Genomic DNA, 19,743 nt, shown 5'->3' on the forward strand with positions numbered 1-19,743 from the left:
ACGTCTTATCAACATTTAAGTAGAAAACACGTGAATCTATAAACCAAAAAGAACTTAAAAATTCAACTTCGAAGACTGTAAGTTTATCGCTGTAAGTGCAGTGCATTATCACTTTGAAATGATTTTAGATGACACTTTTTCAAATATTTGGTTATTTTATTTAACAGAACAAGTTATGGTCATTTTTTTCTTTGTAACAAATTCACTTTGAACAAAGCTGCATATTTATAAAAGCATAAGATTCCTTATGCTTTTATAAATAGGTTTCACTCTATCATTATATAGCATTATTTACAAGAGAACAAGACATTAGACCATTCATCAGCTTTTGACCAAGCAAGATCTTTAAATTTAAATCAACAAATATTAAACTTATAATTCAATCAACTATACTTATCTTCAATAACACTGGTAATTAAAAAAAAACTTTCTAATTTTTTTTATTTCTTTGCAACTATTTTTAAAATTCAGGATTATTTCTCCTGTGACACCATCCCAAGCTCAATGAATTCTTCCTTCCGAATCAGCCACAACATCAATATAAATAATAAATATACAGCAAAAAACTTAATTGATAGTGGCAATACAAATAAAAAGTTTCATTATTAATAAACTAATGGGTCTGTTTAGTTCAGAAGTTACTTTAAAAAATAAATGTTATCAAAATGGCATCACTGTTTAATTATTTTATAACAAGAAAAAACTGACCCTACCTTAAATATGATGGTGCAACAGGTGATAGGTAATTTTGTTTATATTTTTAGAGTTGCAAGATAAACACAAAACAAAAAATTGCAATAAAGAAAGAACATTGCTTTTAAAAATTGCCACAATATTTGTAATAATAATTTTTACTTATATTTCTGTATTTACAAAAATGAATGAAAAGGGATTTTTTTGTTTTAAACTTAAAAGTTCGAACTATTAAGAGAAAAAAGTTCAAACTTAAGCATTGGAATTATTGCATAAAGTTCAAGCATTCGAACTCAAACTTGTTTGAACTAATAGCCCTAGAGGTAATAGTCAAAAAAAAAATCTGCATCACTTTATAATAGCTGCCATTGATGCTGGAATTACATTTAATGAAGGGAAGTGTTTTTTTTTAAACTGACAAATAAAACTTTTTGGGTTGCCATATCTCATATGAGTCATTAAAAGGGAATTCTCAGAGGCTCTTATTATTTTATTCTCTCTTATTATTTTGCCTTTTTTTACTTTATTTTACTTTTGTTTTATAGTTTCATATTTTATCTTTTTACAATGTTTGTTATGTCTTGTTGGTGTTCATTCAAATCACAACTCGTTATTAATTTCTTCTGAATTAAACAGTTCTTCTCAAAAGGAATTGCAACTGGTAAAACAACTTTTTACAGCCCGGCTGGAATTGGCAAGATTAAGGATACAATTCAATTATTTCAAAATGGATTTTAAGGTTTCACTTTGAAATCTGAAAGTCTGCCTATATAAGCATTGAAAAAACTTTTCATGATGCACTTGATGCTTCAAGATCTTAATTATATGATCCTAATAATATTATTCCAATCAAACATTATTTTAACTTTGAACAAAAATTAACCCTAAAAAATTATTAAAATAAAAAGCAAATAATAAAACAGTATTTGTCACTATTATACAATATTCATTAAATCAATTTTTCTACAAATCTTTTTTACTCCTTTCTAAAATAAATAATCATTTTTACACATTTTTTATCACCATTGATATAATTGTTGCTATTACTAACCCTGTTAGTAATAGCAGCAATTATATCAAAGCGTTGTAAGTAAAATTTTAAATTAGTTTAAAGAATATTTTTTAATATAAAAAAAAGTGATGGCTCTTAATTTATTTGATTCTAGTCTATTGTTGCAGAGATTGTAATAGAATTTTAGTATACATGACTGTATTTTAGATTCAAATACTTAATGTATCTCTATTGGAGTTTCCTGTACAATTTTTCTGATTATACCAAATATTTTGATATTTTGCAATTTTATGTAGAAATTCAATAGCTTGGATTGCTTTTATCTTCAGGACCTATATTAATGATTATTACATTTTGACTTTAAAATAAAAGGCTATATGTTAATTGAGTATAAAGAAAGCATTGTAAAAAAGTTTTAAATTTTTTTGGTTTTATGAAACTTTATTAACAACTGTATTATTATATAATATTAAATAGTGTATTATAAATATTTGTTTTTAGCCATATATATATTTATAACTTTTAGTTAAGTGCTATATTTTTATTTTTAGGTTGATAACAATACATTGACAAAAAAATTAAAAAACAAAAAATAAAAATTACAAAAAAATCATTGTCATTATTATCATCATTTCATTGTCATCATCATCATTATCCTCCTCCTTATCCTGATTATCATCATTGTCATCTTTATTGTTATCATCATCATTATCATCATCCTTCTCATCATCATCATTATCATTGTCCTCATTGTCATCATCATCATCATCATCATCATCATCATCATCATCATCATCATCATCATCATCATCTTTTCCATCATCATTATCCTCATCATCTTTATTGTCATCATCATCTTCCTTATTGTTATCATTGTCATCATAATTTTTATAATCTTCATTGTCATCATCTTCCTTATTATTACCATCGTCATCCTCATTTTCATCCTCCTCCTCCTTCTCCTCCTCCTCCTCCTCATCATCATCATATTCTTAGTTTATCATTATTTTTTTAATTCAAACTTTTTTATTTGTTTTTAGTGGCATAATTAAATTGTATGGGTTTGGAAACTGAAGCAAAATCTTTTTACATTCTTATTAAAGAATTATTAAATAATAAAAATAATTCAATAAAATTTATCCCAGCAGGCACATTATTATTAGAACAAAAAAAATATGGAAAACAAGAAAGTAAATTATTAGTGATTATTATTGATGATATTAATGATCAAATTGAAATAGAAGTAAAGTTATCTTCTGTTTCTGAAATTACTGAGGAAGAATATTTTTTGTTAGTTGCTGTTTCTAGCAAAGAAAAGCGTTTGAAAACTTTTAATAAGCGAGAAAATTTACGACTTGCTATTGCTGCCAAAGGTGGAACAAATGTTGAAGTTACAACTGACTATGATGTCAATACAGGAATGCTTATGTATAAAGGCCCTAATGATAGACGTCATGGTACTTATTTTGGTGTAGTGTTTACGGTTAGTTCATTAAATTTGTTGTTTATGTTTATGTGAATTTTTGTTAAGCTTAACTATTTTTTAAATTCTTTTGTTTTATTTTTTTAATGGGATGCTCTGTGTACATTAGGGCATCCTATACTTTTCAACTTTCATTAAAAAAGAAAATAAATAAATAATTTTATCAGAACAAATAATACCTCTTTAATCAGTATAGCTTCAGAAGAACTGCTCCTAGAGTTGCTTGTATTGCATAAAGTCTCTTTCTTTCTTAGGAAATAAAGTATTACATTATAATATTATTATTGTTACTATTGTTTCTGTTGTTATTGTTGTTGCTGTTATTATTATTGTTATATATAACATAAGATAATCATTATATGACCATTAATTATTTCGATAATATTATTCATTATTTTTTTTTTTTATAATTATGATTCACTCCAAGCAAAACTGCAAGCAAAAGCAATGACTATTAAGTTGGGAGTTACTAAAAAAAAGAGAATAAAGTTGATGAGCAAGGAAACAGAGACAGTAAAATTAAACTTGAAAAGTTGTTGGTTATAAAAGTCAGGAATAATTTTTAAAGGGTAAGAGTAAGTGCAAGTATAAAAAACTAGACAAACAAAATTTTTTAGAACACATATAAACAGGTACAGTAAAAAGATGAGTAAAACATGCATAAACAGGTACAGTAAAAAGATGAGAAACTTTGCTGAATGATGAAACATACAAAAATGATAAAGAGAAGCAACAGATGCTAAGGTTATTTATATGGAATTGATTGTTTATATGGTCTTCATTAGAGGTCAGTAGTGAACATAAATCTTAAATGATGTAAAAAGAAAGACTCAGTGAGACATTTGTCATTCAACATTATTGAAATGTTGACAGTATTGTGTTGCCTGTTCTAAGCCATCAAAAGAAGAAGACTTTTGTCAAAACAGGAGTATAAAGTTGAGTCATCAGAAAATAGAGTCACTTTAGATGTGAGGTTGTCAGGAAGATCATTAATGTAGATAAGAAACAAAACAGAATCAATGATAGAACCTTGAGGTACCCCAGATGTTACTGGAAATAAAGAAGACTGTTGACCTTCAAGGATGACTTTGATGAAACCGTTAAACAGAAATGATTTGATATTCTTAAAAACTTTGCCAGATACATATGAAGAAAACTTATGGAGAAGACCAGCCTGCCAAACTTTGTTGAAAGCTTTAGATATGTCGAGAGCAATTGCCCTAGCTTTGCCGCCTCCATCTAATGTAGGATAAAATTTTTCTGTCACAGAAGTTAGCAAGTCTGGAGAATCTTTAACAGTGTCTTTAATAGTGGCAAATCCGTTATTTCACCTCTCTGCATGGTCCAGATTTTGTTACCTCATCTTAAAACAAAGTTGGCTTGTTTGCTAAGGACTTTTCCTCAACCTCACTTCTTGATTCCACTAATCACATCTTACCTGATATAGCTGACAAACAGGTTAATCCATTGCTTGACATTAGAATCACTTTAGCTTCTGTCACTAAAGTGATTTCCTTCTTAGACTCTTCTACAGCTTGTGGTCTGGACAACATACCTGTTATACTATATATGTCTGTTATAGTATAGTCTTGCAGAAGTGTTCTTAATAAAACTATTTAACAAGTGCTTATTAAGTCGTATCTTGTTTTCCAGGGTGCTGGAAAGCAGTATCTGTTATCTCTATTTTTAAACACTCAGGAGAGCTATCTGACTCATCTAACTACTGTCCCATTAGTCTTCTTACTATCTTAAGTTTTTGATCTTAAATTAATAAACACTTAATTTCTCAACTTGAAAAATTAAATTTGGTATGCTGGTCTCCTTCATAACTCTCCTCTGTTTGGTTATCAGGTAACATCTTAAAGATTATTTAATCCTTCCATATCAATTTTAGAATAAAAGTTGTTCTGGATAGAGAGCACTCTTTTTCATTTTCTGTAACTTCAGGGTTTCCTCAAGGTTCTAAACTTGGCCCTATACTTTTTTAATTTACATTGAAGATCTCCCAGAAACTCAGCCATTCCTTTTTCAGATTTCAGTAATGATGGATACTATCTTTTAATTCGCTAAGACTCTAACTGTCACATGCTTGGTGTGACAAAAAAAAAAAGAAGCAAGGTTTGACAAATAATAAAGATGTAATTTGGAAAATGCATATACTGAAATTTCATAAAATTATTTAAATTTTGAAAATGCGTTTAAAATAGTTGCATTGTTTGTGATATACTTTTTTATTTTTAATTTAAGCTACTTTAATTCACTTCGTTGACTTGTATATGCCATGTTAAGTCTATTAATTTTTTTGCTTTACTTATTTAAATTACTTTCATTTCAATGGTGGGAAAATCCTTTTTTTTACAAATGATCAAAGCTCTTATTTTATAGTTATTTTTATAAAATTATTCAATAATTTTAATAATAATTGCTGTATTTAACTAAAAACATTTTTTCTTTCAACTACTTTGTCAATTTTTTTTTTTAAAATCGTATTTTCACGTTTCAAGTTTCTGCCGCAAGTTGCAATATGAATGGTTTACAGATTTAAAATTACTAATTTTAAATCTGTAAACCATTTTAGGCATTTGCGCTTTTTTTTTTTCTATAATAGGATTCTTAAAAAATATATTGATATTTAGTAATCAATATATTTCTTAAGAATCCTAGTTTTATGTAGCATTAGTAATTTTTATAGTTTTTCAGCGCTCGAAATAATTATTTAATGGTTGCCAATCAACATTGATCAGCTGAAATAAAAAAATTAAAAACCAGACGATCAAATCATTTTTTTGACGATCAATTTTTTATTAAATTTTACTAAAATTTAAAAAGCATTTTTTTTTACCTTACCGTACCTTACCACACCATAATGAAATTACCTTACCATAATGAAATTGCTATTGCTGTTTAAACTTTAATTATTTTATTTAGAATTTAAATAAATTTTTTTTTTTTTTAATTAGTTTATTTAAAATTTAAATAAGCGTTTGTTTTGCCGTATTTCTTTTTAAATTTTGGTGAATTTAAACATTGCCGTTTTTATTTTAATTATTTTGTTTAGAATTTAAATTAACATTAGTTTTGCCGATTTATTTTAATTATTTTATTTAGAATATAAATAAATTATTTTATTTAGAATTAAAATAAAACTTTGCCTTTTTTTTCAAAGTGTTTCATTTAAAGATGTTTGTTTAAAATAAAATACAAATTAGTTTTTGTTTTTGCCGTTTTTATTTTAATTATATTATTTAGAAAATAAATAAAACGTTTCTTTTGCTGATTTTATTTTATTTAGAATTAAAATAAATCTTGGTGTTTTTTTTAAATTGTTTTATTTAAAATTTAAATAAGTTGTTTGTTATTAAATTAAAATGAATTTAATTTAGAATGTAATTTATTTTAATATGATTTTGATGTTAATTTAATATTTTTACATTTCTGCATTTCAAATGTTTTTCTATTAACAAATAAAGTTTGACGAGCAATTACTGCCGAACAAATTTGATTGGCAAGATTTAATTTTAAGAGATCAAAATGTCAATTTTTCTAAAAATAGCCGATCATTTATTGTTGATCGGTTTTTTCATTCAATCTTTTTATTTATTTTTCTCTTAGCTTTTCCTGCCATTTGCAAAATCATTGTAATGAATAAATTATTTTAAAATAAGTTTAAAATTATCAATACACGAATCTCTGAATTGGATAATTGACATGCACGACATTTTTAGAGTTGTCATGTGCAAAATTTTGGGAGGTAAACAAACCATCTTGTTTGATATTTGTTGAAAGTTGAAATTTGTTTGTATAACTTTATTGAGTGGCTTTTTTGTTGGGTGGCTTATTTAAATAACATTATTACAGGCCTTGTTAAGAAGCGTTACGCAGCTCGCAAATTTGCTTGCGAAAAGGCAATTTGCCTACGCATTCAGCAGTTTTGCGCTACGTAAAAACTTTTATCTTTTAGAATATTTAAATTATCTTTTGATTATCGTTAACGTGACGTTTATTCAGAAGAAATAAAGTTGTAAGTAAAAGCATTTAACCGCAATTGTAACTAATAAATTTTTTTGTTAAAAAAAAAGTTTGTTTCATAATTTTTTTTTTGTTATTAAAGTGTTTTAAGTTTTATCTTAAGGAATTAAATATATAAATTCCTTTTAAATATAAAAATTATTTTTAGTCATAATAGTTTAAAAAATGCACGATTTATTTTGATGTAAATATTTTATTAATAAGATATTTTGTTTATTGTCAATTCAATAACGTAAAGTTTTAATGACGTTCATTTAATTTGTGAAAATAAATTATGATCAAGAATATGTTATCGGTAACTGATAATTAACAAAAAAAAAACTCTATTGTTTAAAAACATTATTAAAAAGAGTTCACAAATTAAATAAGAAAAAATTTATTAACAGTTAATAAAATAACCAAAAACCAAATGTAAAATCATAAGAAAATAAACAAACATTTTACGTTTCATGAAAAAAATATTTTTTTCAAAATAAAATTTAGTTCATATTTGAAAAAAATAATAAAAAAATGATTTTTTAAATAAGAACTTAGATTTTATTTGTAACTTTTGTTATAGTGAGAAAAAAACAAACTGTTTGTATGATTTTTAACGCGTTAATAAAATAACTTTAATTACAATGCGGTACTTGATAAGACGCTAGTGATGCAATATAACTTCTAACGATGCAAAATATATTTGCTGAGTTGAGTTACTTAGAAATACGTTACGCGTTTTTGCTACGCAACGAAATCTCGTAACAAGGCCTGTTATTAAGTGGCTTATATTTTAAGTGGCTTTCTTTATTAAGTGGCTAACTTTATCAGGTGGCTTACTTTATCAGGTGGCTTATTTATTAGGTGGCGTTTGGCATTCAAAGAACATTGTCACAGTAACCTTCATATATATAAATAGTAATCATTAATAATTATGGCTAATAATAATTATTTATCTATTGGGACTTTCAAGTCCAAAAAAAATGGAAGTGGAACCAAAAACATATTTGAGGACAAAATTGAGGTCACAAAATCTAAATTGGAATATGATAAAAAATGCATGTGTGAATTATGTGAAAATATTATCAAGGATGAAGAGGAGTATTGTATTTGTTGTGATAACAAAAAATGTAACAATTGGTTCCATAAAGAATGCAATGGAGTTTCTGATGATGAATTTAAAATTATTTCTAATAAAAATTGTAAGTTAAACAGGTATTGTAATGATTGTGCCAATCTTATTGAAGGTATTATGGAAAATAATTATCAAAAAGTAAATAATGAAATAATCTTTAGTATTCTAAATGAAACTAAAAATTTAAACAAAGAAATCAAGGAACTGATTGTCATTAATACAACGTTACAAATTCATAATTAAAATCTCAAAGAGGAAAAAAAAATTGTAAACAAAGAAAAAGAAGTAATTGTTACTAGAAATGTACACCTCAGTACAGCTGATACAGAAAGGAAACAAAATGAAAAGTAGAAATATAATGAAGTATTATTAGTAAAAAAAGTTTCAAAAGATAATGTGGATACTAAAAATATTATTAAAGAAAATTTGGATCCTAGCAAACTTCAAATTAATATTAATTATATGAATATAAATAAAGATGGTGATGTGATTTTAAGTTGTATCAATAAGAAATCCAAACAAAAAGTTTTTGAAGTTATTAAAAAAAAGAATGACAAATTGTCAATAGAAGAAGTTATTAAATAAAAGCTATCAGTTAGAATTGAATTTATAGCTAAGATCAGTGAAGAATACTTACCCCAGGAAAATGAAATTTTAACAAAAAAAATTATTAGTCAAAATAGCTTGGAACAAGAGTCTAAGTTGGTTGTGATCAAAAGAAAAATAATTAAAAATGGTAATGTGGAACTGAATATCATGGATATGGACAAGCAGTCTTATAAGTATATATCGGAGAAGAGAGATAATCATCTCTACATTAATTAGCAATCAGTGTATGTGAAGAAGCATGCAAACATCATCTATTGTTACAAATGTCAAAGTTACGGTCACTATGCAGACAAATGTAATAGTGAAGTGAGTTTCTGTAGGTTGTGTGCTGGAAGTCATGCTTCTAATGAATGTAAAAACAAAAAGGAAAAATGTTGTGTGAACTAAAATGAATGAAAGATTAGGACGACCATGGGACACTAATGTGTACCATCTACCTCACTCTAAAAATTGTCAAATGTTCTAAGAAATTAAAGGAAGAATTGAAAAAACCTTGAATAGCAGTCAAAGAATTTCAAAAATATAAAATATGTGTTAATCAATATAAACGGACTGGTTAATAAAATGGATGAAACTAGAAAATGTGCAAGTGAATTCAAGCCTCACATATTTGCACTTGTTGAAGCACATATCGCTGATAATATTTATGAATATGAATGAAAAGAATTTGAAATTGATGGCTATAACAATTTAATATGTTTGTCGGAGAGTAAGCCAGGGAGATGTATAATATAATTTAGACATGACATCAAGTTAACTGTGAGTCATAATGAAATCAAAGAGACATTTGAATTCTTAATTCAACTTTACAAATTTTTAAACAAACATTTAATATTTCAGTAATATATAAATCACCTCAATTTTCTACAGTATCTTTCCTGGATTTTTGGGACAAATAGGTAAATAATATTAGTGCCAAGTATAAGAATATTGTCTGCATGGGTGACTTTAATTTGAATATCTTAAACAAATCAAGTATAAATGAAAAGTACTTAAATATAAATCAAGTTACAACTTGAAGGTTTTCAATAATAGTCCCACTAGAATAATGGATACATCAAGTACGTGTATTGATTTATTTATTAGTAATGTGTAAAACTCAGAAAAAATTACACAAAATGATAAAATTAAACTATCTGATCATGAGTTTGTTTGCTGTAATCAAAAAATTAATGTTGAAAAGAAGACTTATCTAAATTCAAATTCAAATCTCAGTACTAACAGTACAAATCGAACCAAAATTATTAAATGCTTTAATGAGATAGATTATGAAGAATTAAGTGAACTGATTTTGGATGTGAATAGTAAAGAGCTTCAAATACAAAAGATGTAAATAAAATGGCTGAACTACTTATACAAAATGTTTCAAACATGTATTAATAAAATAGTTAAAACAAAAGAAGTGAAGAGTAAAAGTAATAAAATTCCAAAATGGTGGAAGGATTGTTCATTAATAAAAGCTTGTAATCAATTAACAAAAGAATGGAATAAACTGAAGTATATGAAAAAAATGGAACTGATTTTATGAAATGTAATGATCAATTTAAAATAGTTAAATGATGTAGAAACTATAAGAGTTTTTTATTAAGATGCTTAAAGTCAAGGTTTTTTAAAGAAAAAATTGATGAGGTTAAAATGATGCTAAGCTTATTTGAAAAACCATAAAAAATCTTACTTATCTCTAAAAGACTTATCTCTAAAAAAAAAAAGAATGTACTTGAAGATATTATATTTAAAGAAAATGCAAAAGTCTCTTTAAGTAATAAATATAATAAATTTCTAATCAAAAGTATTCAAGATATTGAAAAGTCGATTAAATCTGAGTCAAATTATAATGTTAAACAAAATGTTCATATAGATGATAGCGTAAATGCTTTCAATGATTTCAAACCGATGAACAGAACTGATCTTGATAATATAGTTAAAAATATGAAGAACAAAAATTCAATGTGTGAAAATATAAGTGTAAAAATGTTTAAAAAATATTTATCCAAGTATAGCAGTGAAGTTATTAGAAGTAATTAATTTGTCATTGAAGACTGGTATTGTACCATAATCATGGAAAAAGTCCACAATAATACCAATTCCTAAAACAAACTAACCTAAGCAACCGAAAGATTTAAGACCAATCAATATGTTGCCTGTGTATGAAAAAATCATTGAAATATGGGTTCATAAACAAGTATTGGATTATTTTAAATCAAATAATTTATTGTATAAAAATCAATTTGGTTTTAGGAAAAAAAGATTGACTGAAGATGCTTTACAAGTAGTTTTCTCAAGTTGGAGATTGGCCTTAAACAATAATAAATTTGTAATTACAATAATGCTGGACTTAAAACGTGCTTTTGAAACTATTAACAGAGATCTTCTAATAAGGAAATTAAGTTGCTACAAAGTTAAAGGTAAAGTTCTTGAATGGATTAAAAACTATTTGTCTGAGAGAACTCAAGTTGTAAAGAGTGATGTCGAAGAATCTGATATCTTGGAGTGTGACATTGGAGTGCCCCAGGGGTCTGTTTTAGGCCCCTTACTCTTTATTATATATATAAACATTATAACCAATGTAATCAAATACGTAAAAATCAACTTATTTGCTGATGAAACATTGAATCATGATGAACAAACATGAAATCTAACCCAGTGGTCTAAAAAAGTAATTTATAATACAATTGTGGCTCCTCATGAATACTGTGCCTCTATCTTTTTAAATGCAAATGAGGGTGATATTCAAATACTTCAGAAGTTGCAGAATAAAGCTATGCAACTTATTCTAAAGTGTGATTGGTATTCACATCTAATGAAATGTTGGTGAAAATTGGATGGTTATCAGTCAAGCAGAAATCATATCTAAGGTTCTGAATTTTGTTCATGAGGTAGTAACTAACCCAAATAATAAAATATATGTGAATATGTTTAAAAAGAACAGTGACGTACATAAATACAACACCAGAAATGCGAATAATTTCCATATGGTAGTGCAAAACAATGAGTGGGCAGAAGTCAATTTTCTGTAATGGACTCAAGCTATATAATTCAATACCTAAAGAAATAAAAAATATAAGAAATAAAAGTTTCAAATCAAGTGTGATAAAATTTATCAAACTTAAGTGGATTTTTTAAGCATAGACTTGTCAAGGCTTTAGTGTCATGTTTGGTGAATAGATAGGTGTGGTTTTCGAATAATACGAAGAAGTAAACATTAGCATTAAATTGCTATCTTAAACAAGACAATAACAATAAACAATCTTGGAGAGAAAGTTAATAAAAAATGTTTTCTCATTGTGCTGGGTAAGGTTGTACTAAAGGCCATAATGAATTAATAAAATAAAATAATGATGGTTGTAAAAAAAATGGTATATGTAAGAATGATCTGAAATGTACTTGTCAGATATACTAATCAGATGTCCAAATATTCATAAAGTTACATATTCACTTTAAAGTGAAACTATGTTAAAAATATTATTGTTAGCTAGCTAATAGTAGTTAACAGGTATAAGTTATATGTTTTGTAGGCTATGTCCTTTTCCAACAAAGAAAAAACAGACAAAAAATATGAAAGTTATACTCATAAATAGAGAAAATAATTAAAAAAAAATTGGTGTCCTGCTGCAAGATTTAGAATTTGCTCTCTACAATTTTCAAATAAATCAACTTTCAACTACCAATATTAAATCTTGGATTAGTTCCCATAGATTCACCTTCATACAGCTGTAAAAAAAAAAGATTGAAAATATGTATAAAATTCCATCAGAAAAACTTTGTTACCAGAAAATAATCAAAAGGAACTTGCACAGAGAATGAATTTTTATTCAGAAATGTTACACAAAATAAATATTACTGTAGTAATAAATAATGGGCATTTTGCATGATGAATTTTGTTAATTTTATATAGATAAACGATAAATGTTAGATGAGCTTTAAAATATAAGAATACTTTATTTTTAGAATTTTGATTTTTTCGTGTTATTTTGTTTTATTAGAATAATTTTTAAAGCAGTAAAAATAGTATTAGGGTCATTCCATGCCAAGTGGTGCAAATTTTAATGAGGTCCCTCATGGACCATCTCAGATTTTATTGAAATTTTTTGATTTTGTACATATATATGTTAAAAGCATGTTTTGAAAATTTTAGATCAATATCTAATATGGTTCTTGAGAAAACGCTATTTAAGTAGTGGGCTATTTTGCATAAAATTTCACTCTACAAGAAAAAAGGGTTTTTTCATCATTTTTAACAGCCAATAACTTTTGAACAAGTTAGTTTTATACTTCAATTATTATAAGATAGCAAGTGTGCTGTGGATACTTTGAAAAAAGAAAAAAATATTATTTCTGGCATCTTAACTTTTTCCATAATGGCGGGCTAAAGTTGATTTTTTTGTTTTAAGAATAAGTTTTTTTGTGATTTTAAAGACCTTAATCTTAAAAACTAGTTACAAAGTTAATACAAATCAAATTGCTTGCTGATCTACATGTGGTGGATAAACATTTTTAAAAAAATCAGTTGATTAAAGAGCTGCATTCAAAAGTTATAGGTCTCCAAAATGAGTCAGATCGAGATTTTCGTAAAATTGATCTGTGATGCAAAGCATCTGTTACCTAAGATGGCACTTTTTTTTTTTTATAAAATTTTTTATACGCATCAATTAAAGACTGTTAATTAATAAAAACCAAAAAAATTAATGGGCGCTTATTTATAACCCCCAAAAGGTAGTCTCTAAAAGTCAGGTAAATTTTCCATAAAAAATTATTACTTTTTAAAAGTTTAGTTATTGTTTCATTTAATTCTATATTACTAGTATGTCAATCTAAAAAGTACTAATAAAACCAAATAAATTGTTGTATTTTAGAACTAATTAATAATAAGTAATATGCCTGAGCTTTCTACTTGCTGTATTGGTAAAGCATTAAATGAACAGTGCTATCTATCTAATAAAAGTAAACGCTACCAAGAACTGTCTAAACTAAACCAAGAGCTTATTTCTTTGAGAAGCAAAATAAATCCCATAGATTTTATTTGTAGCTATCACGAGAAAGTTTACTTGTCGAGGTATGAGAATGAACATCGCAGGTATTGTTGTAATCCGTTGAACAAGCACGCAAAAAATGTGAAAAGTAAGTTTCAATATTTAATATCTTAATTTAATAAAAATACCTTAATAACACTAAATAAATAAAAAAAAAATATTTAATAATTATTTCCGTTATTTTTTAGATTCTCTTAGAGTTATCAGTCTTTCATATGCCAAAGATTTTGGTTTAATACCTGGTCAAAAAATTTGCACTAGTTGCAGAAAAGTTCTGAATTGCAAACATAATACAAAAGAAAATGAACTCCAAGAAAAAGAAATTTATGTTGACAACCATACATTAAAAGAAGATCTTAATTCAAGTATTGCAAGTTTTGGATGCTCACCTCTAAAACTTGTTTCAAAAAAAGATAGAGTTGCATATGGAAAGCGTAAAATTGATAGCGTAAGAGCTCATACACAAAAGGCTGTTGCCAATGTGCTAGGTTTAGAAATAGCTGCACTTTGTGGAATTGAATCACCCTCAAAAAAATGTTTGAAAAAAACAAACACAGATTTAGACAATATTATGACTCAAATTAAGTCAAAATTTGAAAAAACATTGTCAAATTCTGAAAAAATCACACTTCTTACACTCACTCCAGACAGTTGGTCAATAGAGAAAACTCAGAAGTTTTTTTTTACTTCAAAAAGATCTTTAGTACAAGCCAGAAAATTAAGTAAAAAAAGTGGAATACTATCAAAACCTTCTCCAAAATTGGGTAGAAAACTAAGCGAAGATGTAATTACAGAGGTTGTTCATTTCTACGAATGCGATGAATATTCAAGGGTTTGTCCAGGAAAAAAAGAGTTTGTTTCAGTTAAAGTAGATAGTAAAAAGCAACATATCCAAAAGCGCCTTCTACTAGTCAATATGAAAGAGCTACATATTGAGTTTAAAAAGAAATATAATTATCTTAAAGTTGGATTTTCAAAATTTTGTGAGCTAAGGCCCAAGTGGTGCATTCCTGTGGGTGGTGCTTCTGGTCTGCATGCAGTTTGTGTTTGCCAGTACCATCAAAATGTAAAGCTCCTTGTACAGAAAATTCCTGGAATTTCTGATTACAAAATCTTATTAAAATTAATGGTTTGTAGCATTGAAAATAGAGATTGTATGCTGCATAGCTGCAATAAATGTCCTGCTAAAAAGGTTTTGTTAGACTACATTGACACTTTGTTTACAGAAAAAGAAATTAGTGAAGTTAACTTTTATCAATGGCAAAAATCAAATTACCAATGTACTTTAGTACCAGCAACTCTACCTTTAGATGAATTTATTGAAATGGTTTATGAACAGTTAGATAGTTTACGAGTGCATCATTTTATATCAAAAAGTCAAGCCACCTACTACCAACATTTGAAAACTAATTTAAAAGAAAATCAAGCTTTGGTTCTTCTTGACTTTGCAGAAAACTATAGTTTTCTAATACAGGATGCAGTGCAAGGTTTTCACTGGAATAACAGCCACGCAACTGTGCATCCCTTTGTTGCGTATTTTATAAAAGATGGAAAACTTGATAGTCAAAGTTATTGTGTTATATCAGATCATCTGAAACATGGAACAGATGCTGTTCATTGCTTTATCGGTAATGTTATTGATAAACTTAAACAATTACAAACATTTGAACACATTGTCTATTTTAGTGATGGAGCTGCATCACAATATAAAAATTACAAAAATCTTATCAACTTATGCTACCATAAACACGATTTTGTCATGACTGCAGAGTGGCACTTTTTTGCAACATCGCATGTTAAAAGCCCTTGTGATGGTGTTGGTGGAACAGTGAAACGTCTTGTTGCAATTGCCAGTCTACAATCACTAAACGATCCTATTGACACACCAAGCAAAATGTACAGCTGGTGTGTTCAACACGTCAAAGAAATATCTTTTTTTTTTGTCGACAAAGTTTCAATAGAAACACATACTACAAACTTCAATTTGGAAGAGAGATATCGTTATTGTTCGACAATACCTGGGACACGAAACCACCACAGTTTTATCCCAATGTCACTTACCTCAATAAAAATAAGAAGAGTCTCATTTGATATTATTTGCACTAATGTGGATTTTTCTACTTGCAGAATTTATATTAATAAAATTTCCAGTTACTCACCAGGAGAATATGTGGCCTGCGTTTACGATGCTCAATGGTATTTAGGAAATATTCTTAGTATTTCAGAAGAGCATCAAGATCTTAATATGAAATTCATGAAAAAGTCTTTATGTAACAAGTTTACGTGGCCATGCAGAGATGATCTTTGTTGGGTACCTCTAATGCATATTTTATGCAAAGTGCAATCTCTTAAAGTCCAGTCAAACAGTGGAAGATTTTATAGTATTGACTTAAGAGAAATCAATGAGATTATTTTATTATTTGAGAAATTTAACTTTTTGTAAATTTTATTATTTTTGTTTATTTTCTTAAAAACATTTTGTTTGTTTTTCATTAAAAAAATTATTGTATTATAAAGAGGGGAGGGGACAGAGGGGAGGGGACTTTATCTATTGGGATTTAAAAGTTCTTTATCTAAAGGGATTAAAAGGCTTTAAGCATTGATATTTTTTAATTGATATTTCATAATAAATAACATTATAATTCAATGCATTTATTTATTATGTCAATTTCAGAATTTTATGGAAAATTTACCTGACTTTTAGAGACTACCTTTTGGGGGTTATAAATAAGCGCCCATTAATTTTTTTGGTTTTTATTAATTAACAGTCTTTAATTGATGCGTATAAATGGTTTTATAAAAAAAAAAAAGTGCCATCTTAGGTAACAGATGCTTTGCATCACAGATCAATTTTACGAAAATCTCGATCTGACTCATTTTGGAGACCTATAACTTTTGAATGCAGCTCTTTAATCAACTGATTTTTTTAAAAATGTTTATCCACCACATGTAGATCAGCAAGCAATTTGATTTGTATTAACTTTGTAACTAGTTTTTAAGATTAAGGTCTTTAAAATCACAAAAAAACTTATTCTTAAAACAAAAAAATCAACTTTAGCCCGCCATTATGGAAAAAGTTAAGATGCCAGAAATAATATTTTTTTCTTTTTTCAAAGTATCCACAGCACACTTGCTATCTTATAATAATTGAAGTATAAAACTAACTTGTTCAAAAGTTATTGGCTGTTAAAAATGATGAAAAAACCCTTTTTTCTTGTAGAGTGAAATTTTATGCAAAATAGCCCACTACTTAAATAGCGTTTTCTCAAGAACCATATTAGATATTGATCTAAAATTTTCAAAACATGCTTTTAACATATATATGTACAAAATCAAAAAATTTCAATAAAATCTGAGATGGTCCATAAGGGACCTTTGCACCACTTGGCATGGAATGACCCATTAATTGATTTAATAATAATGTCTTTTAGAGCTAGAGCTAGGCCGTGAAATTAGCAGAGCAAGTGTTGTGACTTGCTGTGCGTGTAGAGTGACGCTTTTAAACTAGCCAAGCAACTGGCCAGCAATGTTTTTAGAGCTAGGCTGTTATGCTAGCTGGCTATTTTTTATAACTAAAGTTCTATTTAAAAAAAATGTTAAATGGTGTAGAGCAAGATTGGCAACTTTGCCAGCCAAGCGGTTTATTATGCATAGATTTGACTGCATTTAGTATATTTAGAAAACACTGGTAATATTTAGAGTAGTGTAACATGAACCTACAAATATCTTATGCTGAGTTCTATTTTTTTTGCGTTATTGTAGTAATATTATTTTTATCTGATTTAATGATAGGATTTTGATTGATCTCTTTCAAAAATTGAATTGCCAAATGTTTTTCTTAAAAGTAAATTAAGTTCCTAATAACCAAATTCCAGTAAATGTTGCCAAAGTTAATTTTTTCTAAATAATGTTTATGATGAGTGTATACAAAAAAGCAAAATGTTTGAACGTTCTTTACTGCCATTTGGTCTTTGTGTATAACAAGTGTGATATGGCTATAAATTCACTATGGTATTTTTTTCAATGAAGTAATTAAGGATAACATAGTTTAAAAAAATGATTTTTTTTCTTAATGACAGAAGTACCTGCAGTGCTTCAATAGACATAACTTTAAAGTTTTACAAAGTCATTTTATTTAAGAATATAGCGTCATCAGAACTATTGTATACTGCATCTGACATTTTTAGATATATCTCTCTAGGAAGAAACAAATAAAAGTGAAAAAAATATCTGTAGTAGGTACTAACTAGTAAACAAGATTTTTTAGAAAAATTCTAATTGCTTGTTTATTTCAGTAAATGTTTGTTTACCTCCCAAATGATTGCCCATGAAAACTGAAAATATTGCACATGTCAATTATCCGATTCAGAGAAATGTGTGTATGCGTAGTAAGTGGCCAGGGCTCTGGCCCTTTCCCCAGCTAAAAATGAGACTTTTTAAAAACTGGCACCAGCCCCGGCAAAAGTATAAGATTTAGCAGTGATTGATAGCTAGGGCTAGAAAAAAATGTACTTTTTATATTACAATTTTATGCTTACATTTACTATTTATTAAATATTGGCTTATATTTATATATTTTCAAACTCTAATTTACTTTCTAACAAGATTGCAAGCAACCACTATAAAGTTATGAGTTACTTTAATATAGAGAATAAGTAAAAATACTAGGAAATGGTTAGCTGAAGACAAAAAGTTGTAGGTTTTATATGAAAGAAAACCATAAAGATGGCTAAGAATTATAAGGTTTTTCTGATGTGCATGAAAAAAAAATGGATTAATAAAAGTTTTTATGGCATGAAGGGACAGAGTACAGTAAAAGGATGCAACTTGTTGAATAAGAAGTCAAGCATTGAACATGATGGTATTTGCAGAAAAAAGATAGAAATGCAACCTTGCAACAATGGGAGAGTGGCTCAAGCTTGACAGATAAAGCAGATTTAATTACATTTACAATGTGCTTTTAGACTTTGTCTGAAATTAAGAGGGTTGTTATTCATTAATATAGGAATGCCAACATTACAATATTTTTTTGCAGTAAATAAATGAGTTTTGTTCTCTAACAAAAATTGTGGATTTAAAGTCCAGAATTTAAATCCATTTGCCACTGCAAGCCATAGGCTGTTACAGAAGAGAGATCAGATAAAAATCGTAAATATAGACAATACAATAAGCATATGCTATGCTCAAGTTAGTGACATGTAATAGTTAATAATTAGTAATATTATCTTACTGTAATAGTTATTGACTAGACATGTCGTAGTTATTAAGCAATTTACATTGTTATGTTATTACACGCAATTTGATATTTTGAACTTTTTTCAAAAGATATTAATATAATTTTTTGTTTCTTTGATATTTAGTAATTTATAATATAATAAATATACATATGCATAGAGAGATTAAATTTTTTTTTTTATTTTTTGTTTTTTTAGATGCCTTATGGTGATTGCGATGGGCAACCTTATTTTACTTGTGAAAAAAATCATGGAATATATGTGACTATTGATCAAATATCATTTTGTAAAACAAATAAAAATCTACTCAATAAACTTAAACCAAACAAAAAACATAAAAATAAACAGAAAGAAGTACATTTTGTATCTCCTGATAACATTTCTATTGGCATGAAAGTTTCATGTAATGTTTTTGGTCATAATAACTTGTTAAAAGGTTCTATTCGTTATATTGGTAACAAGCAACCTGATAATTCAATGGTTTTGGGAATTAAATTGGTATGTTTAAAAAATACTTTTATTTTTAAAAAGTTACATATATA

The 19,743-nt window shown here is 27.1% G+C and overlaps 2 protein-coding genes across 4 annotated transcripts in view; both read left to right on the forward strand.

Moving 5' to 3' along the window:
• Positions 1 to 705: 705 nt before the first annotated feature.
• Positions 706 to 19,743, forward strand: part of LOC105848468 (ubiquitin carboxyl-terminal hydrolase CYLD) — a 134,832-nt gene continuing 115,794 nt past the window's right edge. Inside the window, exons 1-3 of one of the 3 annotated variants that reach the window (XM_065820032.1) lie at positions 706 to 742; positions 3,001 to 3,188; positions 19,400 to 19,699. In XM_065820032.1, coding sequence (XP_065676104.1) covers positions 721 to 742; positions 3,001 to 3,188; positions 19,400 to 19,699 — 510 coding nt within the window. In that variant the 5' untranslated portion in view covers positions 706 to 720. Of the gene's footprint in view, positions 743 to 2,723; positions 3,189 to 19,399; positions 19,700 to 19,743 lie in introns of those variants that run through there. The other 2 variants (XM_065820031.1, XM_065820030.1) reach the window with 2 other exon arrangements.
• LOC136092249 (uncharacterized) lies at positions 13,700 to 16,488 on the forward strand. The gene is made up of 2 exons (XM_065820033.1): positions 13,700 to 14,055; positions 14,156 to 16,488. The coding sequence occupies exons 1-2, from the start codon at positions 13,812 to 13,814 to the stop codon at positions 16,408 to 16,410; spliced, it is 2,499 nt and encodes an 832-aa protein (XP_065676105.1). The 5' UTR covers positions 13,700 to 13,811; the 3' UTR covers positions 16,411 to 16,488.

This window comes from Hydra vulgaris, chromosome 15, assembly GCF_038396675.1.
Source record: "Hydra vulgaris chromosome 15, alternate assembly HydraT2T_AEP".
NCBI lineage: Eukaryota > Metazoa > Cnidaria > Hydrozoa > Anthoathecata > Hydridae > Hydra > Hydra vulgaris.